This window comes from Crinia signifera, chromosome 7, assembly GCF_055691185.1.
Source record: "Crinia signifera chromosome 7, ASM5569118v1, whole genome shotgun sequence".
In the NCBI taxonomy this organism is placed as follows: Eukaryota; Metazoa; Chordata; class Amphibia; order Anura; family Myobatrachidae; genus Crinia; species Crinia signifera.
Window position 1 is genome coordinate 189,182,138 of NC_139223.1, and position 21,446 is coordinate 189,203,583.

Sequence of the window (21,446 nt, forward strand, 5' to 3'; positions counted from 1 at the left end):
CCATATAGAAGCATTTCTAATTGATGGTTATGAAGTGAAAGTACTATCCACATGCACAATGTAAGCATGAAAGTGTTATATGACTGTTTACTTACTAAGAGTCTTCACATTTTTGTTTCTTTCCTATAGTTTTAAGGACAGCTTGGAGAAATCCTCCTATTCCGACTGGTTAATAAATAACAGCATAGCTGAGCTAGTCGCTTCCACGGGTCTTCCAGTGAACATCAGTGATGCCTATCAGGATCCCCGCTTTGATGCCGAGGTAAGTGAGCTGATTGCGGTGTTCTTTCTCGGCATTCATGTGCAGGTAGCATGTGATACTCTGGGCAGTATTCAATGTTTATTGCGAGCTGTGGCAGCGAGCAGGGTCAGTATTCAACTGATCCCCCGCACATCGCCATCTCCCCCCTCTCTAGGTTTTTGCAGCGACGGGGAAACGCCATGTGCGGCTGCTAAAACAGCGAGACTCGTGGCTAAATGCAGCAGGTTCCCTGTTAGCCATGAGCCTCGCCGTTTGGGGGAATCCTTGCCATCCTCTGACAGCGAGGATTCCCCAGGAACGTAGAATGGGGTGAGCGGACGGTGCAGGGGTTAAATACGCATTCAATACGGCCCTCTGTCAGAGGGGGGGGGGGGTCATTTTATATAGTGAGGAACCCAAACAAAATATGTAAATCATGCTGTTTAATGTCTAACTACTGACATAGCTATTGCAAGCTTGTGTATGTATACAGTAGGGCCAGATTCAATTACCCCTGGTGCCTACTGTGGGATTGTAGCTGCAGAGTTAAGTGCCCAGCAGTTGAGTAACTATAATTTATGCGCCCCCCCCTCGACGAAAATTTCGCAGCCCCCTTCCCCCCCCTAGTAAAGTTAGCAACCCTCCCTCCCAGCCGCCCATGCTCCCCTCGTGCCTTACCCCTCCGCTCACCAGAGACCCGCAGATCTTCTCTGTGGTGCGGTCCCGGGCTCCCCTCCTGCTTCTGCTATGAAAATGGTCCATCACAAAATGTCCGCCCCCATACAGCAGACAGTTTTACAGAACTGTCTGCTGTATGGGGGTGGACATTTTATGATGGTCCATTTCCAAAGCAGAAGCAGGAGGGGAGCCGGGACCGCACCACAGAGAAGATCTGCGGGTCTCTGGTGAGCGGAGGGGTAAGGCACAGGGGGGCATGGGCGGCTGGGGGGGAGGGCACTGCCGGCCACATCACAGACGTCTGTGCAGCGGCGGCAGCAGTACAATAGCCCTGCAGACCCCCGTGTCCGCATTTACACAGTGCCTCCCCGCAACCACGGGGTCTGCGGGGCTATTGTTATGCCACTGCCAGCAGGGATATTCAGCGGCATCCTGTACCCTCCTGAGATGCGAACAGATATCCGCGGTAAGTGGGGCTTTCTGCTTTTACCGCGGTCGTTACGAGCACATTTACTCCATGCACTTTCAGGCCAATGCATTTTAGCAATTGTGCTTGTCGATGTATAGCTCCGAGCAGTAAAGGCGGGAGATACAAGGCTTTAGTAAGCTCTATGGCTAATTGTATCCAACCATAGTTGCATTCTTCAGTGGGTGTGCTTGGACTATGTTCCAATGTTTTTACTACTCTACTTTTTCATATGTATCAAGGGTTATAACAAGGTTCAGGCGGGAGACATTCTTCAAAGGAAAGGAAGTATTAGACCATGAGGACATGCACTGAAGGACCTCCCATCAGTGGTCTTAGAGACTAATACAGGGTGGAGCAAGGATGGTGTTTGCTCAGGAGCAACAACATTGTGGGGGCCTCCAGAAGTAAAAGTGCTGTCACCTGCCCCCCCCCCCCCCCCCCACAGAACTTACCTGTCCATGCTGAAGCCTGGGGCTGTCCTCGATGCCCTTGGGCAGTGGGCATCGAGCTGATTATAGTGTAAAAAAAATAGAAAAACTATTGTGTATTGCTGTGGCACTAAAAATCCCAGCAAGCCAGCACCGCATGCAGGGACTTGGAGAACCAGCATGCGAGGCAATAAAGGGCCCGCTGGGACTAGTAGTGCCCCAGCAGTACGAATAGTAAAAAAACACACAGACACACTTACAGTACAAGGTTAATACACACTATTCAGTCCAACTCACCTGTCTTGATAGAAGATCAGTCCTCTTCTCCATTAGAATCCATAGTGGGGTACCTGCAAATTATACTAACCACGCTGATGTTCAGGACCCCTGCAATGTTGTCTGGTCTCTGGGGGCGGGTTCATTTACATCCGGAGCTCTGCCCCCAGACCGGGACTTAGCCCCGCCCGCCAGACAATCATGGTCCGGGAAAACACCCATGCCGGACCATGATTGGCTGCCAGGCAGGCCAATAACGAGATTTCAAAAAGTGCGATCACACTTCACTAAATCTTGCCTCCTATTTCACACCTATATAACAGAGGTATTCACTCAATGTATGTAAATTGGAATGACACTGCAATATAGGAATACAAGTTCCAAAGAACACACACAAACAAACACATTTCACTCGGCCTTCCCATTGTAAATGGCCTCCAACAAATGAATAAGTTAATCAATGACCAGGTTTAAATATAGTTCCAGCTTTCCAATGCTGAGTGGGATGATTAATTTAAAGGCTGAAGGGGCACTTATTTAATTGATCAAATATTCTGTATTCTTGATAGACAATGTTATTAATCTTACTGCAGTTTATGCAACAAACATAGAACAGTACAATTTCATGAATAACTGAGCTATAACACAAAAACGTATACCCAGGGCTATTTTTCAGTAGGCTCCAGCAGGAACTGAGGCCCTTATTCTAGCTCACTCTTTCTGACAAACTATTTCTTAGATGGACAAAACCATGTGCACTGCAGGTGAGGCAGGTGTAAAACCCCACCCAAATCTAATTATCTCTGCACAAGTAACACCTGCCCCACCTGCAGTGCACATGGTTTTGTCCATCTAAGAAATATTTTGTCAGAAAGAGTGAGCTAGAATAAGGGCCTCAGTTCCTGCTGGAGCCTGCTGAAAAATAGCCCTGCGTATACCTATACTATTATTGCACCCTATTGCTGCTTTCACATCGTAAACGGGGGCCCGACTCAAATCCGTTCCATTCACAATAAAACCCGGGTCGCCCATTATACAGAGGGCAACCCGGGATTACCCCTTCTTATATCCGGGGTCGAATTGCCGTGTTGCTCCATCTGGGTTATAAGGTTTGTTGGTTTCACGCCGCACCTGGACCCGGGTCTTTACATCACCAACCCGGCAATATCCTGGGTCCGAGGTGCGGTAATGCTTGGGGTTGGACAATTGGGCAATTCAGACCTGCATGCACAGGTCTGAATTTTGAGCCTCGTCCTATAATGGCTCGACTGCACATGCGCCTTGTCAGTATTACACATGTGCAGGGCCCGGCTGCCAGTGTCGTTGGCCAATTTCTTCCTTGGCAAGGCACTCGCAGCCTGATTGACAGGCGAGGGTGTGCCTGGGAGGTCCCCTGACATTTCAAAAATGGTGGGCGTGCCCATAGAAAGGCTGGGCGGGCCCAAGAGAATGAAGGCATTCCTTTGCCTGCTCGGATAGGGGGCATGCTGTTGGCACCTGCGAGCGCTTGGGAGAGGAGGAGAAATCCTACGATGGTAAATAACCATCGGATGATTTCTCCTCTGTGTGGGCACTAGTGAATGGATGTGTACCCGTAGACATCATTTTGCAGCCCTGCAAGGGGCTCGGACGTCGGTGGGTCGTGTGTTCGGCGGAGTGGCGCTAAACTGCTCCCTGGGCTCCGAACACACACAGCTCAGCGAGCAGGTCTGAATTGGGCACAATAGATCACTGTGGTAGATTCCCTGATTGTTATATCATGGCATGTACACATTGCTAGATTTAAACAATACAATGGCTGTACAAGTCTAAGTTATATGTTCTTTGCTTCTTGGAGCTGGTATCCACATGATAGATAGACATTGTCTAGGTATACAGTCAATGGGTATACACCATTTGGATGATACGCATTATACAGTATACAGGTTCAAAAAGCAGACAAAAGAAAGGTTAACAGTGCTTAAAGTTGATGGGTACTAAAGGTCAAAGGGCAAATGATTGACGCATTTTTTTTATGACATCCACGTGGACTAAGATCGGGAATACGGTAGTAATCTTGCCCGAAGCATGGCGAGCCTGCAGGGTATACATACTTTTTACTGATGGTGGTCACATATTACTGAACATACAAAATGTGTCCTGAAAACGCGTGTCAACCATTCTCATCTCAACCTTTTGAACCAGATGACTATTTGTACCTGTCGACTTTACCCACTGTCAACCTTTTATCTCTTGACGTTTGCACCTGTTGACCTGATGCATGTTGAACATTTGGTATTGACCGACTGACTGTATTTACAATAGATATTGTAGATAAGGGGGTGGCCAAACCTGTCCTCAAGATCTACCAATAGTTCATGTTTGTCAGGCCACCTGTGGCTCTATAGTAGGAATGAATGCAGCAGGTGTGAAAATGTGACAGTTAGTAATGACTACAGCTGTGCACCAGCTAAGGAGTCTGGGAAATGTGACCGTTAGTAATGACTACAGCTGTACCCCAGCTACGGATTCTGGGAAATGTGACAGTTAGTAATGACTACAGCTGTGCACCAGCTAGGGAGTCTGGGAAATGTGACAGTTAGTAATGACTACAGCTGTGCACCAGCTAGGGAGTCTGGGAAATGTGACAGTAATGACTACAGCTGTGCACCAGCTAGGGAGTCTGAGAAATGTAACAGTTAGTAATGACTACAGCTGTGCACCAGCTAAGGAGTCTGGGAAATGTGACCGTTAGTAATGACTACAGCTGTGCCCCAGCTATGGATTCTGGGAAATGTGACAGTTAGTAATGACTACAGCTGTGCACCAGCTAGGGAGTCTGGGAAATCTGACTGTAATGAATACAGCTGTGCACCAGCTAGGGAGTCTGGGAAATGTGACAGTTAGTAATGACTACAGCTGTGCACCAGCTAGGGAGTCTGGGAAATGTGACAGTAATGACTACAGCTGTGCATCAGCTAGGGAGTCTGGGAAATGTGACAGTAATGTCTACAGCTGTGCACCAGCTAGGGAGTCTGGGAAATGTAACAGTTAGTAATGACTACAGCTGTGCACCAGCTAAGGAGTCTGGGAAATGTGACCATTAGTAATGACTACAGCTGTGCCCCAGCTATGGATTCTGGGAAATGTGACCGTTAGTAATGACTACAGCTGTGCACCAGCTAGGGAGTCTGGGAAATGTGACAGTTAGTAATGACTACAGCTGTGCATCAGCTAAGGAGTCTGGGAAATGTGACAGTTAGTAATGACTACAGCTGTGCCCAAGCTACGGATTCTGGGAAATGTGACAGTTAGTAATGACTATAGCTGTGCACCAGCTAGGGAGTCTGGGAAATGTGACAGTTAGTAATGACTATAGCTGTGCACCAGCTAGGGAGTCTGGGAAATGTGACAGTTAGTAATGACTATAGCTGTGCACCAGCTAGGGAGTCTGGGAAATGTGACAGTTAGTAATGGGAAACTTCTCCACTCGTATCACTGCTTCATGAACAGACCTGTCTGTGCTGTGATCACCATAGAGGGATCTTCTGATCCCTCCCCAATTGCACCCCATGCTCCAACCCTCCCTACTAATGCAGTATGCTCCTGCTTTGCCATAGTAGTAGTAGCAAATATTGGGGCAGATGTATTAAGCCTTAACAAGAGATAAATGAAAGGGTGATAAAGAGAGATAAATGTCCAGCCAATCACATCCTAACTGCCACGTTACAGGCTGTGTTTGAAAAAAGTCAGAAGGTAGCTGATTGGCTGGATGTTTATCTCTTTTTATTACCCTTGTATGTATCTCTTTTTAAGGCTTAATACATCTGCCCCATTGTCTCATCACTGGGACAGGCTGTAATATAAGGTGATCAGATCTTATCAGAATCAGAATCAACTTTATTGGCCATTTGTGCTTGCGCACACTAGCAATTTTTTGTGGATTACAGTGCAGCAAAAAACAGGGATGGGGGAAGGGGGGGACATTGCATTCATTACATTAAGACATTACAAGCAGGGAACACATGCCCGCCGAGCTGCACAGCGCCTAGGCAGCCATCAGCGGCGCCACTGGTCATTGCAGCAGCCAGGTAGGTAACAATATAAGCAGGGACAGTATAGTTAACAGACAGGGAACAAATACCCGCCGAGCTGCACAGCGCCTAGGCAGCCATCAGCGGCTCCACTGGTCGCTGCAGCAGCCAGGTAGGTAACAGTAGAGCAAAGACACAGGGTTACATAGCTGAGTGCACAGTTCCTTGGCAGCCATTTGCGGCGCCATCTTGAAGGCCTCAACAGACCATCTTCCTGTAGGGTAACCAGCGTGAACAGCCAGCGTGGGATGTGGTGGTGGTGTTATATTGTACAGGATCCCACTGTCACAATTATAAATTGATTTATAGATTTGAATTTACTAAGAAACCAATCAGATTCTATCAATTATCTTCTAGAAGGAGCTAAATAAATAACAAGTCGAATCTGATTAGTTGCCATGGGCAACATCCCATCTCCAATAGATTTCCCATCTTAGTAAATTTACCCCATAGCCTCGTGATAATGTGAAATCACAGATGATACACTGTTTATGTTACATATATTTTGAAATTCAAAAGAAGCTGCTGTACATACTGGCTTTTCATTATATACTAAAGTGTTTTCATCTAAAGAGTATTGTCCAAGGTGAATGCTAAGTATACACAACTTCCCACGACAGTGAGGTGAGCGTCAGACACAACAAAAGCCCTACTGATAACCTTGATATTCCGCTCTGCCCCTGGAGCAGAGTCACTGGTATGCACAGGAGGAGTTAGACACCATACCACACAAAGCAATTCTGCTTACTGCTGGGATATTATTTATGTCTGACCTGGCGCATTCCCTCCCCCCCCCCCCCCCCCAAACACACACGTGTACTCTCAACCCTGCTGGCATCAACGCTGGTTTTCAGTTGCTCCAAGCCGAATCCCTGCCAACGTTTTCCCAACGGTGACAACAGCTGAGCCCTCAGGTCCTAAAGATCTCTATTTGAAATTCTCCAAGCCCATGTTCTTAACCCCTTCCCGACATTTGACGTATATATACGTCATGGCCGGGAAGTACTTCCCGACACATGACGTATATATATACGTCATGACTTCTAACTGTCACTGCGTCTAGAGACGCAGTGACAGAGGGACGATGTCTGCTGTCCCTGACAGCAGACATGTCCCTGCATGCCCAGGGGGGGCTGCGATGCCGCCCCCCTGTCGGCGATCGCTGTGATTGGCTGTTCAGTGTGAACAGCCAATTACAGCGTTTTCTGTGTCACCGGCGAATAACGTTCGCCGGTGACACGGGATCGGAGGTGATTGGTGCTGTAAAGTACAGCACCAATCACCGCGGGGTGTAAGGGTGACACTGGTGTCACCCCACCTCACCCCGCCCGCCCCCAAAGGCCGTGATTGGTCCGTCGGACCGACGGACCAATCACAGCCATGGAGGGGGGTTTAAACTAACGGTGACTGCACTGCAGACGCCATTCCGGTCTGGAATAGCGTGCAGTGCGGTCACCGTGCCCAGCTGTCGCCATTTACTGACCAGAACCTTGCTAAATACTTACCTGATCACTGCCTGGATCTTGCTTCTTCTTGTGACATCCTGTGCTGTGTTGTGCTGTGTTGTGCTGCTGCGAGTTATTAGATAGAGAGATAGAGAGAGAGAGATAGAGAGGCCTAGTGACAGAGAGTGCTATATTTTGTGCTGCTGCAGTGTAATAGAGTTATAGATAGAGAGATAGAGAGAGATAGAGAGAGATAGAGAGAGAGAGATAGAGAGATAGTGACAGATTGTGCTATATATTTTTTATATAACTGACTGCTGCCCCCCCTTTTGTGCTGATCAGTATAAATTAACTGATCAGCAACTTTTTGGGGGCGCAGGGTATTTTTTATATATATATATATATATATATATACCTGTCAGTGCTGCTGCTGCAGTGTCATAGAGTGATAGATAGTGAGAGATAGAGAGATAGAGAGATAGAGAGAGATAGTGACAGAGAGTGATAGAGACTGCTATATTTTGTGTCTGCTGCCCCCATTTTGTGCACCCCCAGCAACTTTTTGGGGGTGCAGGGGTTATTTTTCATATATATAACTGTCAGTGCTGCTGCTGCAGTGTCATAGAGTGATAGATAGTGAGAGATAGAGAGAGATAGTGATAGAGAGTGCTAAATTTTGTGTCTGCTGCCCCCGCCTTTTGTGCTGATCACTATATCTGAGGTGATCAGCAACTTTTTGGGGGTGCAGAGGTTTTTTTTTTTTTATATATATACCTGTCAGTTGCTGCCAGTTGCACTGTCAGTTGCACCAAAGGTTGTGCACCTGCTGCCCCTCACTGGTAATCAGTGTCGCATCACTGATCACCTTTTTTTTTTTTGTGTGTGCTGTGGGGTCTTTTTTTAATTTTTTTTTTACACACACTGTGATTTTGTGGGTGTCCTGTGGCCACTGTGCGCTGATCAGTGACGTACATCACTGATCATCTTTTTCGGCACAGGGTTGATCTATTTTTTTTTTTTTTTGATCAAATTCCTGTTGCCTTTGAGCGCTGTTCAGTGACGGACGTTACTGACCAACATCTGTGCTCAATTTTTGGCGCAGGACCTTTTTTTTTTTTTTTTTTTTTAACCCCTTCAATTTTTTTTTTTTAACCCCTTCAATTTTTTTTTTTTTTTTAACCCCTTCAATTTTTTTTTTTTGTATAAAGTATTTTTTTTTTCTGCACTACATACACACTACACACTACATACCCCCCGGGTTGAAATAAAGTTTGTACCCCCCCTACACTATACACGTGTTGAAACATTTCACTACCAGTAACACAAAAATAAAAATGGCATCCCAAATGTCATCCCAAATGTCATCCCAGTCATCCAGAAGAATGTATTCAGCGGAGGAGGCATATGCCATGCTTGCCTCTGACTCTGACACAGCCAGTGATGCAAGCGGGGAATTTGAAGGATTCGTCTTAAGCTACTCTTCCTCCTCTGGTGATGAGGGACCCCCTCAAAGACGCCTCCGTAGAGCAGCTGAGACCCACCCCCCAATAATTGATCTCGTATGGACCCCACCACCAGACAATTTTGAGCCCCAGGTTCCTGAGTTTTTGGCCATGCCAGGAATCCAATTTGATTCCACAGGTCTCAGAGAAATTGACTTTTTCAAATTATTTTTCTCTGATGATTTTATAAATTTAATGGTGGACCAAACTAATTTATATGCCCAGCAGTTTATTGCTCAAAACCCCACGTCATCATTTGCTAGGTGGACCCCTGTAGATGCAGTAGAGATGATGACGTTTTGGGGTCTGGTGTTTCATATGGGCATAGTAAAAAAGCCAGAAATTAGGCAATATTGGAGTACAGATGTTCTGTACAGCACCCCATTTTACCGTATGGCCATGCCCCGGGCTCGATTTGAGACGATCCTTAAATTTTTGCATTACAACGATAATGCACAGTGCCCACCCAGAGATGATGCCACCTTTGACCGGCTATTCAAAGTCAGGCCGGTCATTGATCATTTCAGTGCCAAATTTGAAGAGATGTACATCCCAGATAAATTCATTTGCATAGACGAGTCCCTTATACATTTTAAAGGAAGGGTTAAATTCCACCAGTACCTTCCCAGTAAGAGGGCAAGGTATGGCATAAAAATGTATAAGCTGTGTGAAAGCACCTCAGGGTACACCCACAGGTTTAGGGTATATGAAGGGAAGGATTCAAGAATTGAACCGCCAGAATGCCCCCCCTCCCTCGTAGGTGTTAGTGGAAAAATTGTCTGGGATTTAGTGCACCCCTTCCTGGATAAAGGTTATTACCTCTATGTGGATAACTTTTACACCAGCATCCCCCTGTTTAAGGCCCTTGGTTCAAGGTACAGCAGCTTGTGGTACTGTGCGCAAGAACCAAAGAGGCCTCCCAAAAACGCACATTGCCCAAGTAATGAGAAGGGGTGAAAGCAGGGGAATATGCACCGAAAATATGTTGTTGGTCAAATATAAGGACAAGAGGGATGTCCTTATACTGACAACAATTCACGGAGACAGTACCACCTCCGTCCCTGTACGAGGTACCAGTACCCACACCTCAAAACCTAATTGTATCCTGGATTACAATAGGTACATGGGCGGAGTGGATCTTTCAGATCAGGTACTGAAGCCGTACAGTGCCCTGCGGAAAACAAAAATCTGGTACAAGAAGCTGGCCGTGTATATCATCCAGATGGCACTGTATAACGCTTACGTGCTATTCCGTTCTACCGGCCAGAGGGGGACATTTATGCACTTTCAAGAGGAAGTCATAAAGGGCCTAGTATTTGGGAACCAGCAGGCAGAGGGCCCCAGTACTTCTAGTACTGGCCCCCGTATTGTACCAGGGCAGCATTTTCCGAACGAAATCCCCTCCACTGCAAGAAAGGGCAGGACACAAAAAAGGTGCAAAGTTTGTTATAAAAAGGGAATAAGAAAGGAAACTATTTTCCACTGTGAAACTTGCCCCGACAAACCCGGCCTATGTATAAAGGAGTGTTTTAAAATATACCCCTCATCTATGGATTATTAGGTTCATCATTTCACCGTGCTTCGGGGGTCTTGCTAATGCCACATAGCACCCACCAACATTCCACCAGAATCTGAGCTGCAAAATCCAAAAATCACTCCTTCCCTTCTGAGTCCTGCCATGCACCCAACTGGTATTTTTTGGTCACATATGAGGCATTGCCATACTCGGGAGAAATTGGGGCACAGATTTTGGGGTGCTTTTTCTCCTTCATACCTTATGAAAATGAAAAATTTTGAGCCAGAACTGCATTTTTGTGTAAAAAAAATGTAATTTTTCATTTTCTCTGCCCAGTTGTATCAAAATTGGTGAAACCCCTGGGGGTTTGAAATGTACACTATACCCCTAGATGAATTCCCTGAGGGGTGTAGTTTGCAAAATGGGGTCACTTGTGGGGTGGTTCCACTGTATTGGTGCTTTGGGGGTCTTGCTAATGCGACATAGCACCCACCAACATTCCACCAGAATTTGTGCTGCAAAATCCAAATATTACTCCTTCCCTTCTGAGTCCTGCCACTTTTTGGTCACACATGAGGCATTGCCGTACTCGGGAGAAATTGGGGCACAGATTTTGGGGTGCTTTTTCTCCTTCATACCTTCTGAAAATGAAAAATTTTGAGCCAGAACTGCATTTTTGTGTAAAAAAATGTAATTTTTCATTTTCACTGCCCAGTTGTATAAAAATTGGTGAAACCCCTGGGGGTTTGAAATGTACACTATACCCCTAGATGAATTCCCTGAGGGGTGTAGTTTGCAAAATGGGGTCACTTGTGGGGGGGTTCCACTGTATTGGTGCTTTGGGGGTCTTGCTAATGCGACATAGCACCCACCAACATTCCACCACCAAAAATCACTCCTTCCCTTCTGAGTCCTGCCATGCACCCAACTGGTATTTTTTGGTCACATATGAGGCATTGCCATACTCGGGAGAAATTGGGGCACAGATTTTGGGGTGCTTTTTCTCCTTCATACCTTATGAAAATGAAAAATTTTGAGCCAGAACTGCATTTTTGTGTAAAAAAAATGTAATTTTTCATTTTCACTGCCCAGTTGTATCAAAATTGGTGAAACCCCTGGGGGTTTGAAATGTACACTATACCCCTAGATGAATTCCCTGAGGGGTGTAGTTTGCAAAATGGGGTCACTTGTGGGGGGGTTCCACTGTATTGGTGCTTGGGGGGTCTTGCTAATGCAACATAGCACCCACCAACATTCCACCAGAATCTGAGCTGCAAAATCCAAAAATCACTCCTTCCTTTCTGAGTCCTGCCATGCACCCAAATGGTATTTTTTGGTCACATGTGAGGCATTGCCGTACTCGGGAGAAATTGGGGCACAGATTTTGGGGTGCTTTGTCTCCTTCATTCCTTGTGAAAATGAAAAATTTTGAGCCAGAACTGCATTTTTGTGTAAAAAATGTAATTTTGCATTTGCACAGCCCAGTTGTATCAAAATTGGTGAAACCCCTGGGGGTTTGAAATGTACACTATACCCCTAGATGAATTCCCTGAGGGGTGTAGTTTGCAAAATGGGGTCACTTGTGGGGGGGTTCCACTGTATTGGTGCTTGGGGGGTCTTGCTAATGCGACATAGCACCCCCCAAAATTCCACCAGAATCTGAGCTGCAAAATCCAAAAATCACTCCTTCCCTTCTGAGTCCTGCCATGCACCCAAATGGTATTTTTTGGTCACATGTGAGGCATTGCCGTACTCGGGAGAAATTGGGGCACAGATTTTGGGGTGCTTTTTCTCCTTCATACCTTCTGAAAATGAAAAATTTTGAGCCAGAACTGCATTTTTGTGTAAAAAAATTTAATTTTTCATTTTCACTGCCCAGTTGTATCAAAATTGGTGAAACCCCTGGGGGTTTGAAATGTACACTATACCCCTAGATGAATTCCCTGAGGGGTGTAGTTTGCAAAATGGGGTCACTTGTGGAGGGGTTCCACTGTATTGGTGCTTTGGGGGTCTTGCTAATGCGACATAGCACCCACCAACATTCCACCACCAAAAATCACTCCTTCCCTTCTGAGTCCTGCCATGCACCCAACTGGTATTTTTTGGTCACATATGAGGCATTGCCATACTGGGGAGAAATTGGGGCACAGATTTTGGGGTGCTTTTTCTCCTTCATACCTTATGAAAATGAAAAATTTTGAGCCAGAACTGCATTTTTGTGTAAAAAAATGTAATTTTTCATTTTCACTGCCCAGTTGTATCAAAATTGGTGAAACCCCTGGGGGTTTGAAATGTACACTATACCCCTAGATGAATTCCCTGAGGGGTGTAGTTTGCAAAATGGGGTCACTTGTGGGGGGGTTCCACTGTATTGGTGCTTGGGGGGTCTTGCTAATGCAACATAGCACCCACCAACATTCCACCAGAATCTGAGCTGCAAAATCCAAAAATCACTCCTTCCTTTCTGAGTCCTGCCATGCACCCAAATGGTATTTTTTGGTCACATGTGAGGCATTGCCGTACTCGGGAGAAATTGGGGCACAGATTTTGGGGTGCTTTTTCTCCTTCATACCTTCTGAAAATGAAAAATTTTGAGCCAGAACTGCATTTTTGTGTAAAAAATTTAATTTTTCATTTTCACTGCCCAGTTGTACCACAATTGGTGAAACCCCTGGGGGTTTGAAATGTACACTATACCCCTAGATGAATTCCCTGAGGGGTGTAGTTTGCAAAATGGGGTCACTTGTGGGGGGGTTCCTAAATTTTAGCATCTTATGGTGCCTAGAAACCTACATGGTGCCTAAAAAATAATCTCATAAAAAGGAGGCTCCAAAATCAAGTAGGTGCTCCTTCTATTATGAAGCCTGTGGTTTGGTCAACCTGCACACTAGGGCCATATATAGGATATTTATGAAAACAAAAGAATTGGGGGAATCAATTTTTAGTCACATTTCTCTAGTAAAATGTACTGTGTTCCTTAGAAAAATGTATTAAAATTGCAAATCTGCAAAAAAAATGAAATTTTGAAATTTCACCTACACTTTGTTTTAATTCCTGTGAAACACCTAAAGGGTTAACAAACTTCCAAAATGCTGTTTTGAATACTGTGAGGGGTGCAGTTTTTGAAATGGTATCATTTATGGGGGTGTCTCACATACAAGTCCCTCAAAGTCACATCAGAACTGAACTGGTCCCTAAAAAAATCAGTGTTTGAAATTTTCTTGAAAATTTGAGAATTTGCTATTCATATTGTAAGCCTCCTAGTGTCCAAAAAAATTAAAAGGAAGTTGAAATAATGATGGAAACATAAAGTAGACATATGGTCTATGTTAGTTATTAACTATTTTGAGTGGTATGATTATTTGTCTCACAAGCAGAAAATTTAACATTTTGCAAATTGCAAAATTTTCCATTTTTTCACGACATTTTGGTATTTTTCACAAAAAAACACAGAATATATCGACCCAAATTTACCACTAATTTGAAGTACAATGTGTCACGAAAAAACAATCTCAAAATCACTGGGATAAGTAAAAGCAAAAAAAAGTTATCCCCACTTAAGTGATACATGTCAGATTTGAAAAAAAGGTCTCTGTCAGGAACGCAAAAACTGGCTCTGTCAGGAAGGGGTTAATGATACAGAAAATTGGTGTCTTAACGAAAATTGGTGCTTTCAGTTTGGAACAGAACATTTAAATTTTTTTATGGAAACTGTAAGGTTAAATATAATTAATAATATTTAAACCATCAATTATGTAGAGGGAAGTTTAGCAATGTTTGAGTATGTTATAGGAGTAATTTCGGATGAACTGCGAAAATGAATGTCAATGAAATTTGCAGTTTGCCCAGTGGTAATGTCAGACAAGCAAATAGCATATGACGTGTTCTAGAGCGCTAGACCTATCCTTTAAGACATGCTATGTTCCATTAAGCCCTTCATCTGTGAAGGAGTTAATTCAGCTGTCTCATTTCGGTAGCACACACTGCTTAAGTCTGTGCCAATACGCCACCCTGCATATATTTCACAGGAATAAGAAGAATGTGCGATTCATACGTTTTAAAGGGCAATAATTATTTTCAGGATCTATGTCAGAAAAAATGTTCAGTTTTTATCCTGAATTGTGTGGGCCTGTCTGCTGCATAAAATCACATTAGGATAACAACAGTGATTCAATGGGAATCCTACACCACTTCCACAAGCTAGTAGAAAGAATTTCTTTACGGTCAGAACAGTCAAACTCTGGAACTCTCTTCCCAGAGAGGTGGTAACGGCTGGCTCATTAAATGCGTTCAAGGCAAAGTTGGACAAGCATTTACTGGATAAAAACATCCATGGGTACAAATAAGAAATATAATCTGTCTGTAAAATATCAGAACCTACCAAATCAGCAATGGATATCTATACCAGGTTGAACTAGATGGACGCAAGTCTTTTTTCAGCCTTACCTACTATGTAACTATGTAAGTGCACAAAGACCCGCGTCTTCCATTCCCTATCATTAGCTTGGTGGATTAGGCTGCCTTGTCTGTATGTAGAGTGGCAGTTTGATTATGTAATATTATAATAATATATTATATTAAAAGTTAGCCATGAAAGTTTTATACCTGTAAATTATTATTATTATTTTTTTGTAAGGTTATTCTTTTGTATGTTATGCAAGTGGCATGAATTACATTGATATCTCAGATGCCAGTAAATGTTAATATAAAAGCACAATATTTTGGAATATTACATTATTATATTCACACAGAGGCGTAACTAAACCTCTGAGGGCCCCATAGCAAGATTTTGGAAGGGCCCCCCACCCCCACCATTGTCATGAGAGAGAGGGTGTCATGGACAGACAGGTAGTGAATGAGGGTGTAAGGGAGAGAAATGAGGAGACTCCCTGTCTCTCCTCATTATATAATGGAGAGGAAGGAGAGACAAATTGAGAGGGTGTTAAGAAGAGGAAGGGAAGAGAGAGATAGGGGAAGGGTGGAGAGAGAGATAAGGATAGAGGTGAGATGGAGGGGTGTTAGAAAGTGAGAGAAAAAGAGGGTCAGGGGAGTAAGAAAGAAAGGAAAGAGGGGGTGTGGGGAGAGAAAGATAAGAGCAGGGGGAGAGAAAATGGTGGAGGAAAGAGAACAAGAGAGAAAGAAGAGGTAGGGGAGAGAAAGCAGGAGAGAGAGGGAGGGAGTGGTGGAAAGAACAGGGGAGATAGAGGAGGTGGGAACAGGGTGGGGAGGAATCTGAGGAGTGAATGTTGGGGGTAGAAGGGGTGAGCGAGTAGAGGGGAGGCGAGGCCGCGGTAATGTGGAAAGGATGGAGATGAGGGGCTTGAAAGGGATGTGACATGCATATTCCCCGATGCTCCCCACTCACCAGCCATCAGCGGGGCTCCCCTATCAGCGGCACTTCTTCTGAACAGCGCCAGCCCCGTCTGTCCCATGCGCGCAGAGTCCCCAGCTAGAGGCACGGGCTCTCCCGTGCGTTGCTCAACTGTGTGTGCTGCCTCCAGCTCTCCGTCCCGTACGCAGCGCTTCCTGTGACTGTCAGAGGCACATGCAGCCCCTGATCTTCCTTGTGCAGCCGAGCGTCTCCTGCCAGAAGCACAGACACACACGCAGCTTCGGCTTTTCTGTGCGCCGATCTGCTGTGTGCAGGGGATCCTGCTACCATCTCAGCGACATGCCGCGCTCCTGTGCCCCAGGTCTGCAATGCTGAAAGGGGGACACGGGACAGCGCATCCACTGCCCGCATACGGTATATTAAAAAAAGGGGGGGGGGACAAAAGGGTGCAGGGGATAGCCTGCTGGTCCTTCGGGCCCCCCAAAGGCCCGGGCCCCATAGCAGCTGCATCCCCTGCACCCACTGTAGTTACGCCACTGTATTCACATACAGTATATATGAATTGAAAGAGCCAAATTACAGTAATTGGGTAGGGAGGTCCCAATTGGACTGATTACATAATTGATGTAGCTGGGTGCAATCCACATTATTTTTATCTTTTACATTTTTTATTATTTAAATTTTTTTATCTTTTTTATATTTTTTTCACCTTTACTCTCTCATTTTATTAAATTTTTTGTCGTAGTCTAATTCTGTGTTATTGCAGTGTTGATGTTTTAGTTTATTTGTTACATCACAAGTAGATTCATTATCTTCTTAACAAAATGAACACATAATAACATTATACTGCACACTCTCATTCCAATCACATATCAGTGGTATTTAAAACTCAATTGAGGGTTAGCAGCAAGATAAGTGGTCCGGCTTGCAGTACCTGATGAGTGACTGCGACTGCTGGTGCTGTCCTCGTAATTGCGGTCTTCTCAGAGTACTCTCACCGGTTCTGGTTCTGTGTGCTTGCCAGTATGAGTCCCCGTAGCCCTGTACGTGTTTTTCCGCCTTCTCAGTGATCAGCGGCTTCCTCAGGAGGTGTATGTAGTCTGTACTCCTTTTCCGCCTCTTATAGCAGTTACTTCCGGTCTGCGCATGCGCACATTGGACCGGGTCAAGCCTCGTTGTCACAGTAGTTTCCGCATTTGGATATAGTGCGTGCCATGCCTCTATTTGAGCTCCGTTTTGCGTTCCATAATACAGGAAGTTTTTAGAACAGTTGTTTTGAGTTTTAAATACCACTGATATGTGCACATAAGTGGGGGACTTAAAATACATTGTGGATATAAATAACAAAACTAACCGGTATTCCCTACTAGAGGATGTTTGTAATGCATACTAACTATCCTAATATAAGGAATTGAAAGCTGTTGAGCATTTACTAATTTTATGTTTGTTAGTCGTGCCTGTGTTGTTGGCAGGGCCGGTGCAAGGCACCGGAGCGCCCCAGGCGAGTCGGGCTGGGGGCGCCCCGGTGCCTGGGGGGGGGGGGGCAGAGCCGAATTTCCCATTAGGCACGTGAGGCACCGGCCTAGGGGCGGCACATGTTTGGGGGCGGCACTTGGATGCCTGTGATAGTACTGTCAGCCCAAAATGTACCAATAACTGCGAAATTTCCACTGTACTGTACTATATTCCATCTTAAATAGAGTGTAAATGGATAGGACATGCAGATACTGCCCCTATAAACTGTCCTACTTCGTAAACATTATTGTTGTGCCTAGGGGCGCCCTCCTCCATAAATCCGCCCCTGGGGGGGGGGGGGGGGTTTGGGGGTGTGTGTGAGGTGTGGGGTGGTACCTGTCCTACCGGCGCTGTCTATTTCAATCTGGCGGCGGAGGCAGCGGGGGTCCCTGCAGTCTATTAAAAATCACGAGCGCTATCCGCCGGGCTATGCGGAAGCGCTTCTAGTGTGAAAACACTGGCAGCACGCTGATTGGCTGAGATCAGCGTGCGCCGTGCTGCCAGAGTTTTCACACTAGAAGCGCTTCCGCATAGCCCGGCGGATAGCGCTCGTGATTTTTAATAGACTGCAGGGACCCCCGCTGCCTCCGCCGCCAGATTGAAATAGACAGCGCCGGTAGGACAGGTACCCGGGCGGCATTTTCCGCCCTCCAGTGGCCGGCGCCCTAGGCAAATGCCTAGGTTTGCCTAGTGGTGGCGCCGGCCCTGGTTGTTGGCCAATTGTGTGATTATTTTAAATAAATACTTTATTATTTTGCACAGCACTGCTCCAATCGCTTTCCTTTTTTTGTTGTTATCATGTGCAGAGAGAGTTAGATTTGGGTGGGGGGTGTACTTCAAACTGATATCTATATTGCAGTGTAAAAAATAGCCAGTATTTACCCTGCACAGAAACAATAAAACACCCAAATCTAACTCTCTCTGCACATTACATCAGCCCCACCTGCACTGCACATGGTTTTGTCCATTAGAGAGTGAGTGTGCCTTTCCGAGTGGATCAGAATAACCGTCATAATGATGGAAACTGATGGATGAGAGGAAGGGTCTGTTGGGATATGAAGCCTTGACAAATAGTCAATTTAAAAGGCCCGATACCTTACCAGCTATGCCAGATATAAATTTAAGTTTCCAGACAGGAAGAATGGCAAATATAAAAATCACGTGTAATCATGTAGTCTTGGGCTATTATATTTGCGTTCCCTTACGCATACCCACCTAATATTTAGGAAAAAGGTGTAGGGACATTTGTGTGGTGTGACCTCATAATGTGTAAGGCCATACCCTCTGATTGCATATCATGCCTCCTTTCCTGTCCTGTTGGAGTTTGCCCATTGCTCCAGGAGTTGCTTAACAGCCCCAGCATATCCTTGTACATTGCGGCTGCCCCCTTACCCTCCCCAGTGCTGATGGGACACTGTGGCCTGCGACTGGGACAGCAGAATAGTGTCCTGCTACAGTCAGCATGGTTGGGGAGGTACAGTATGATTATCATCCGTATAAAATGATTGTAAACTACTAGTAATTAATTCATGTATTTCAATTTACTGACTGGTGTGTTTTTCCTAACTCAGCCCCTGAGAAGAATTTAAACAGAAAATAGGATGAAAATTACACCATGGGCTTGATTCATAGTCGCACAGAATTCAGCCTTATAGATGGCTGCATCCCATGCTTGGAAATATATGCAGATCCACCCCTATATTGAATAAGCCACATCTATGAGTCCACACCACTCCAATACATTAGCTTGTGAAAGCAGATGTCATCACAGTGAATACACACATGCACCAGCCCTATACTTGGTTGTGAACAACCTGGAATCCTGTCTGCATGCCCAGGGCTCAGGTATCCAGCCTGCAAACGCCCAGTTGCTGCACATTTACACCCATAAAGCTGAGATGTGACTGTAGTTACTAGTAGTGAATACAGTCCCCGAGGCCGCAACTAGGAGGTGGCAAGGGGATCACATGCCTCGGGTGCTGGATGTGATACCCATATGTACATGCATGCAAGGAGGGTGACGGAGCTAAGCCAAGTTACTGCTTTGTCCCGGGTGTCGAAAATCTTTGCTTCAGCCTTGCAGTTTCCCACACATGCACCATTCAAAATATCCGCTAAAAAAGCCAGCGTTGCTTAAATTTGTTATATAAATTCAAATCAAAACTGCTGTGTAATTAAAAATTATATTTCCTATATAAGGTATACATTACAGGTCATTATGATGAACAAAAATCGGTACTCTTTACCTAGCACGGCGCCCATCGTGGTCATCGCGGGCATTGAATGCACTAAAAAATCGGGTGCGACGCGATGCCCGCGATTTCCCATAGGGAACAATGTTAAATTTCTCAATTGACCCGATTTTACTGTTCAATGCCTCAATTGACACAATTTTTCCATAGTAAACAATGTTAAATGGCCCACAGAGGCCAAATACCCACCCTGAAGTGTGAAATGGCCCCCACAATTGTTAACGCCACCCCACGATCAACGTGAACCCGAAGCGTGGCGAGCGCAGCGGTACGCGTCCTACGACCTTTTCATACCCCCACTATCCACGTCGGCGTGGAGTTGAGAATAGAATAGTGTGGCGAGCGCAGCGAGCCACCGAGCCCAAAGCGAGGGGACGCAGATACCTGTGAAGGTACCCGCGAAGGGACGCGTTTACCTGTGAAGGTATCCGCGTCCCCTCGCTGCGCTCGCCACGCTTCGGGCTCGGTGGCTCGCTACGCTCGCCACACTATTCTATTCTCAACTCCACGCCGACGTGGATAGTGGGGGTATGAAAAGGTCGTAGGACGCGTACCGCCGCCCCTCGCGGGCTCGCTGCGCTTGCCATGCTTCGGGTTGACGTTGATCGTGGGGTGGCGTTACCAATTGTGGGGGCCATTTCACACTTCAGGGTGGCTATTTGGCCTCTGTGGGCCATTTAACATTGTTTCCTATGGAAAAATCGTGTCAATTGAGGCATTGAACAGTAAAATCGGGTCAATTAAGAAATTTAACATTGTTCCCTATGGGAAATCGCGGGCATCGCGTCGGTCGCGTCGCACCCGATTTTTAGTGCATTCAATGGCCGCGATGCCCGCGATTTTTTAACCTGCGATGCCCACGATCAAAATCGTGGGCGCCGTGCTAGGTAAAGAGTACCCAAAAATCTTTGCTTGGCAATTTTCACACCGATTTTGACAAATTCACTTGGCACTCAACGGGTTAATACCCTAAAAAAAAAGTAAACACATTCAAAATTATAGACATGTAAAATGTTGATAATAGAAATTTTAGAGTTAGGATTAGGCTTACAATGGGGTGTCAACATTATGTACCTGTTTGACCATGCCAACATTTTTTTCATGCCAACATTCTTAAAATGTCAACATCATGGTGTCTAGATAATGGATATCAACATTATGAATTTCAACAAAATGTATTAAACCCATTGCTTGTGTGTATCAAGTGAGATCACCTTAGCTTCAATCATGCAATGTCTTCTCCAGCCAAGAACACCTTTTCCTTCAGACTATGTTGGCCAACAGCAAATTATGCAACTGATTGAGGGATAGTCCGACTCCATTAAGGCATAGCTTCCAACGCTTTCATTTCTCCAATTCTTTGACGACCAGCTTGTCCACCTTCCCAAGCACCTGTTCCTGCGAGCAAAAAATATGTCTGGCCATATGTAAGTCTTAAAAAAAACTTTGGAGAAAAGTCTTAATTTTCTTCTGATACTTAAAATTGGGGTCAGCCAACCGATGACCTCTGGGTAGAGGCTAGCAAGGTGGGTAGAGGCTAGCAAGGTATGACAGGGCCGGTAGATCCCTAATCTATGGAAAGGCACCAGTTGCATGCTTGAGGTTTTTCAGGATGTACCAGCTGGAACCCGTCCTTCAGGGATGAAGAAGCAATTAACTCAGCAGGACACATATAACGGTGTGCTGTCTGCTTCTACGATAACACATTTATACACAAAC

At 45.4% G+C, this 21,446-nt stretch overlaps 1 protein-coding gene across 1 annotated transcript in view; it reads left to right on the top strand.

Annotated features, from left to right (window-relative positions):
* PDE11A (phosphodiesterase 11A) overlaps positions 1–21,446 on the top strand; it is a 383,685-nt gene that overhangs the window by 204,192 nt on the left and 158,047 nt on the right. Inside the window, exon 6 of the mRNA XM_083154719.1 lies at positions 130–262. Within this exon, the coding sequence (XP_083010845.1) occupies positions 130–262 (133 nt within the window). The remainder of the gene's footprint in view (positions 1–129; positions 263–21,446) is intronic.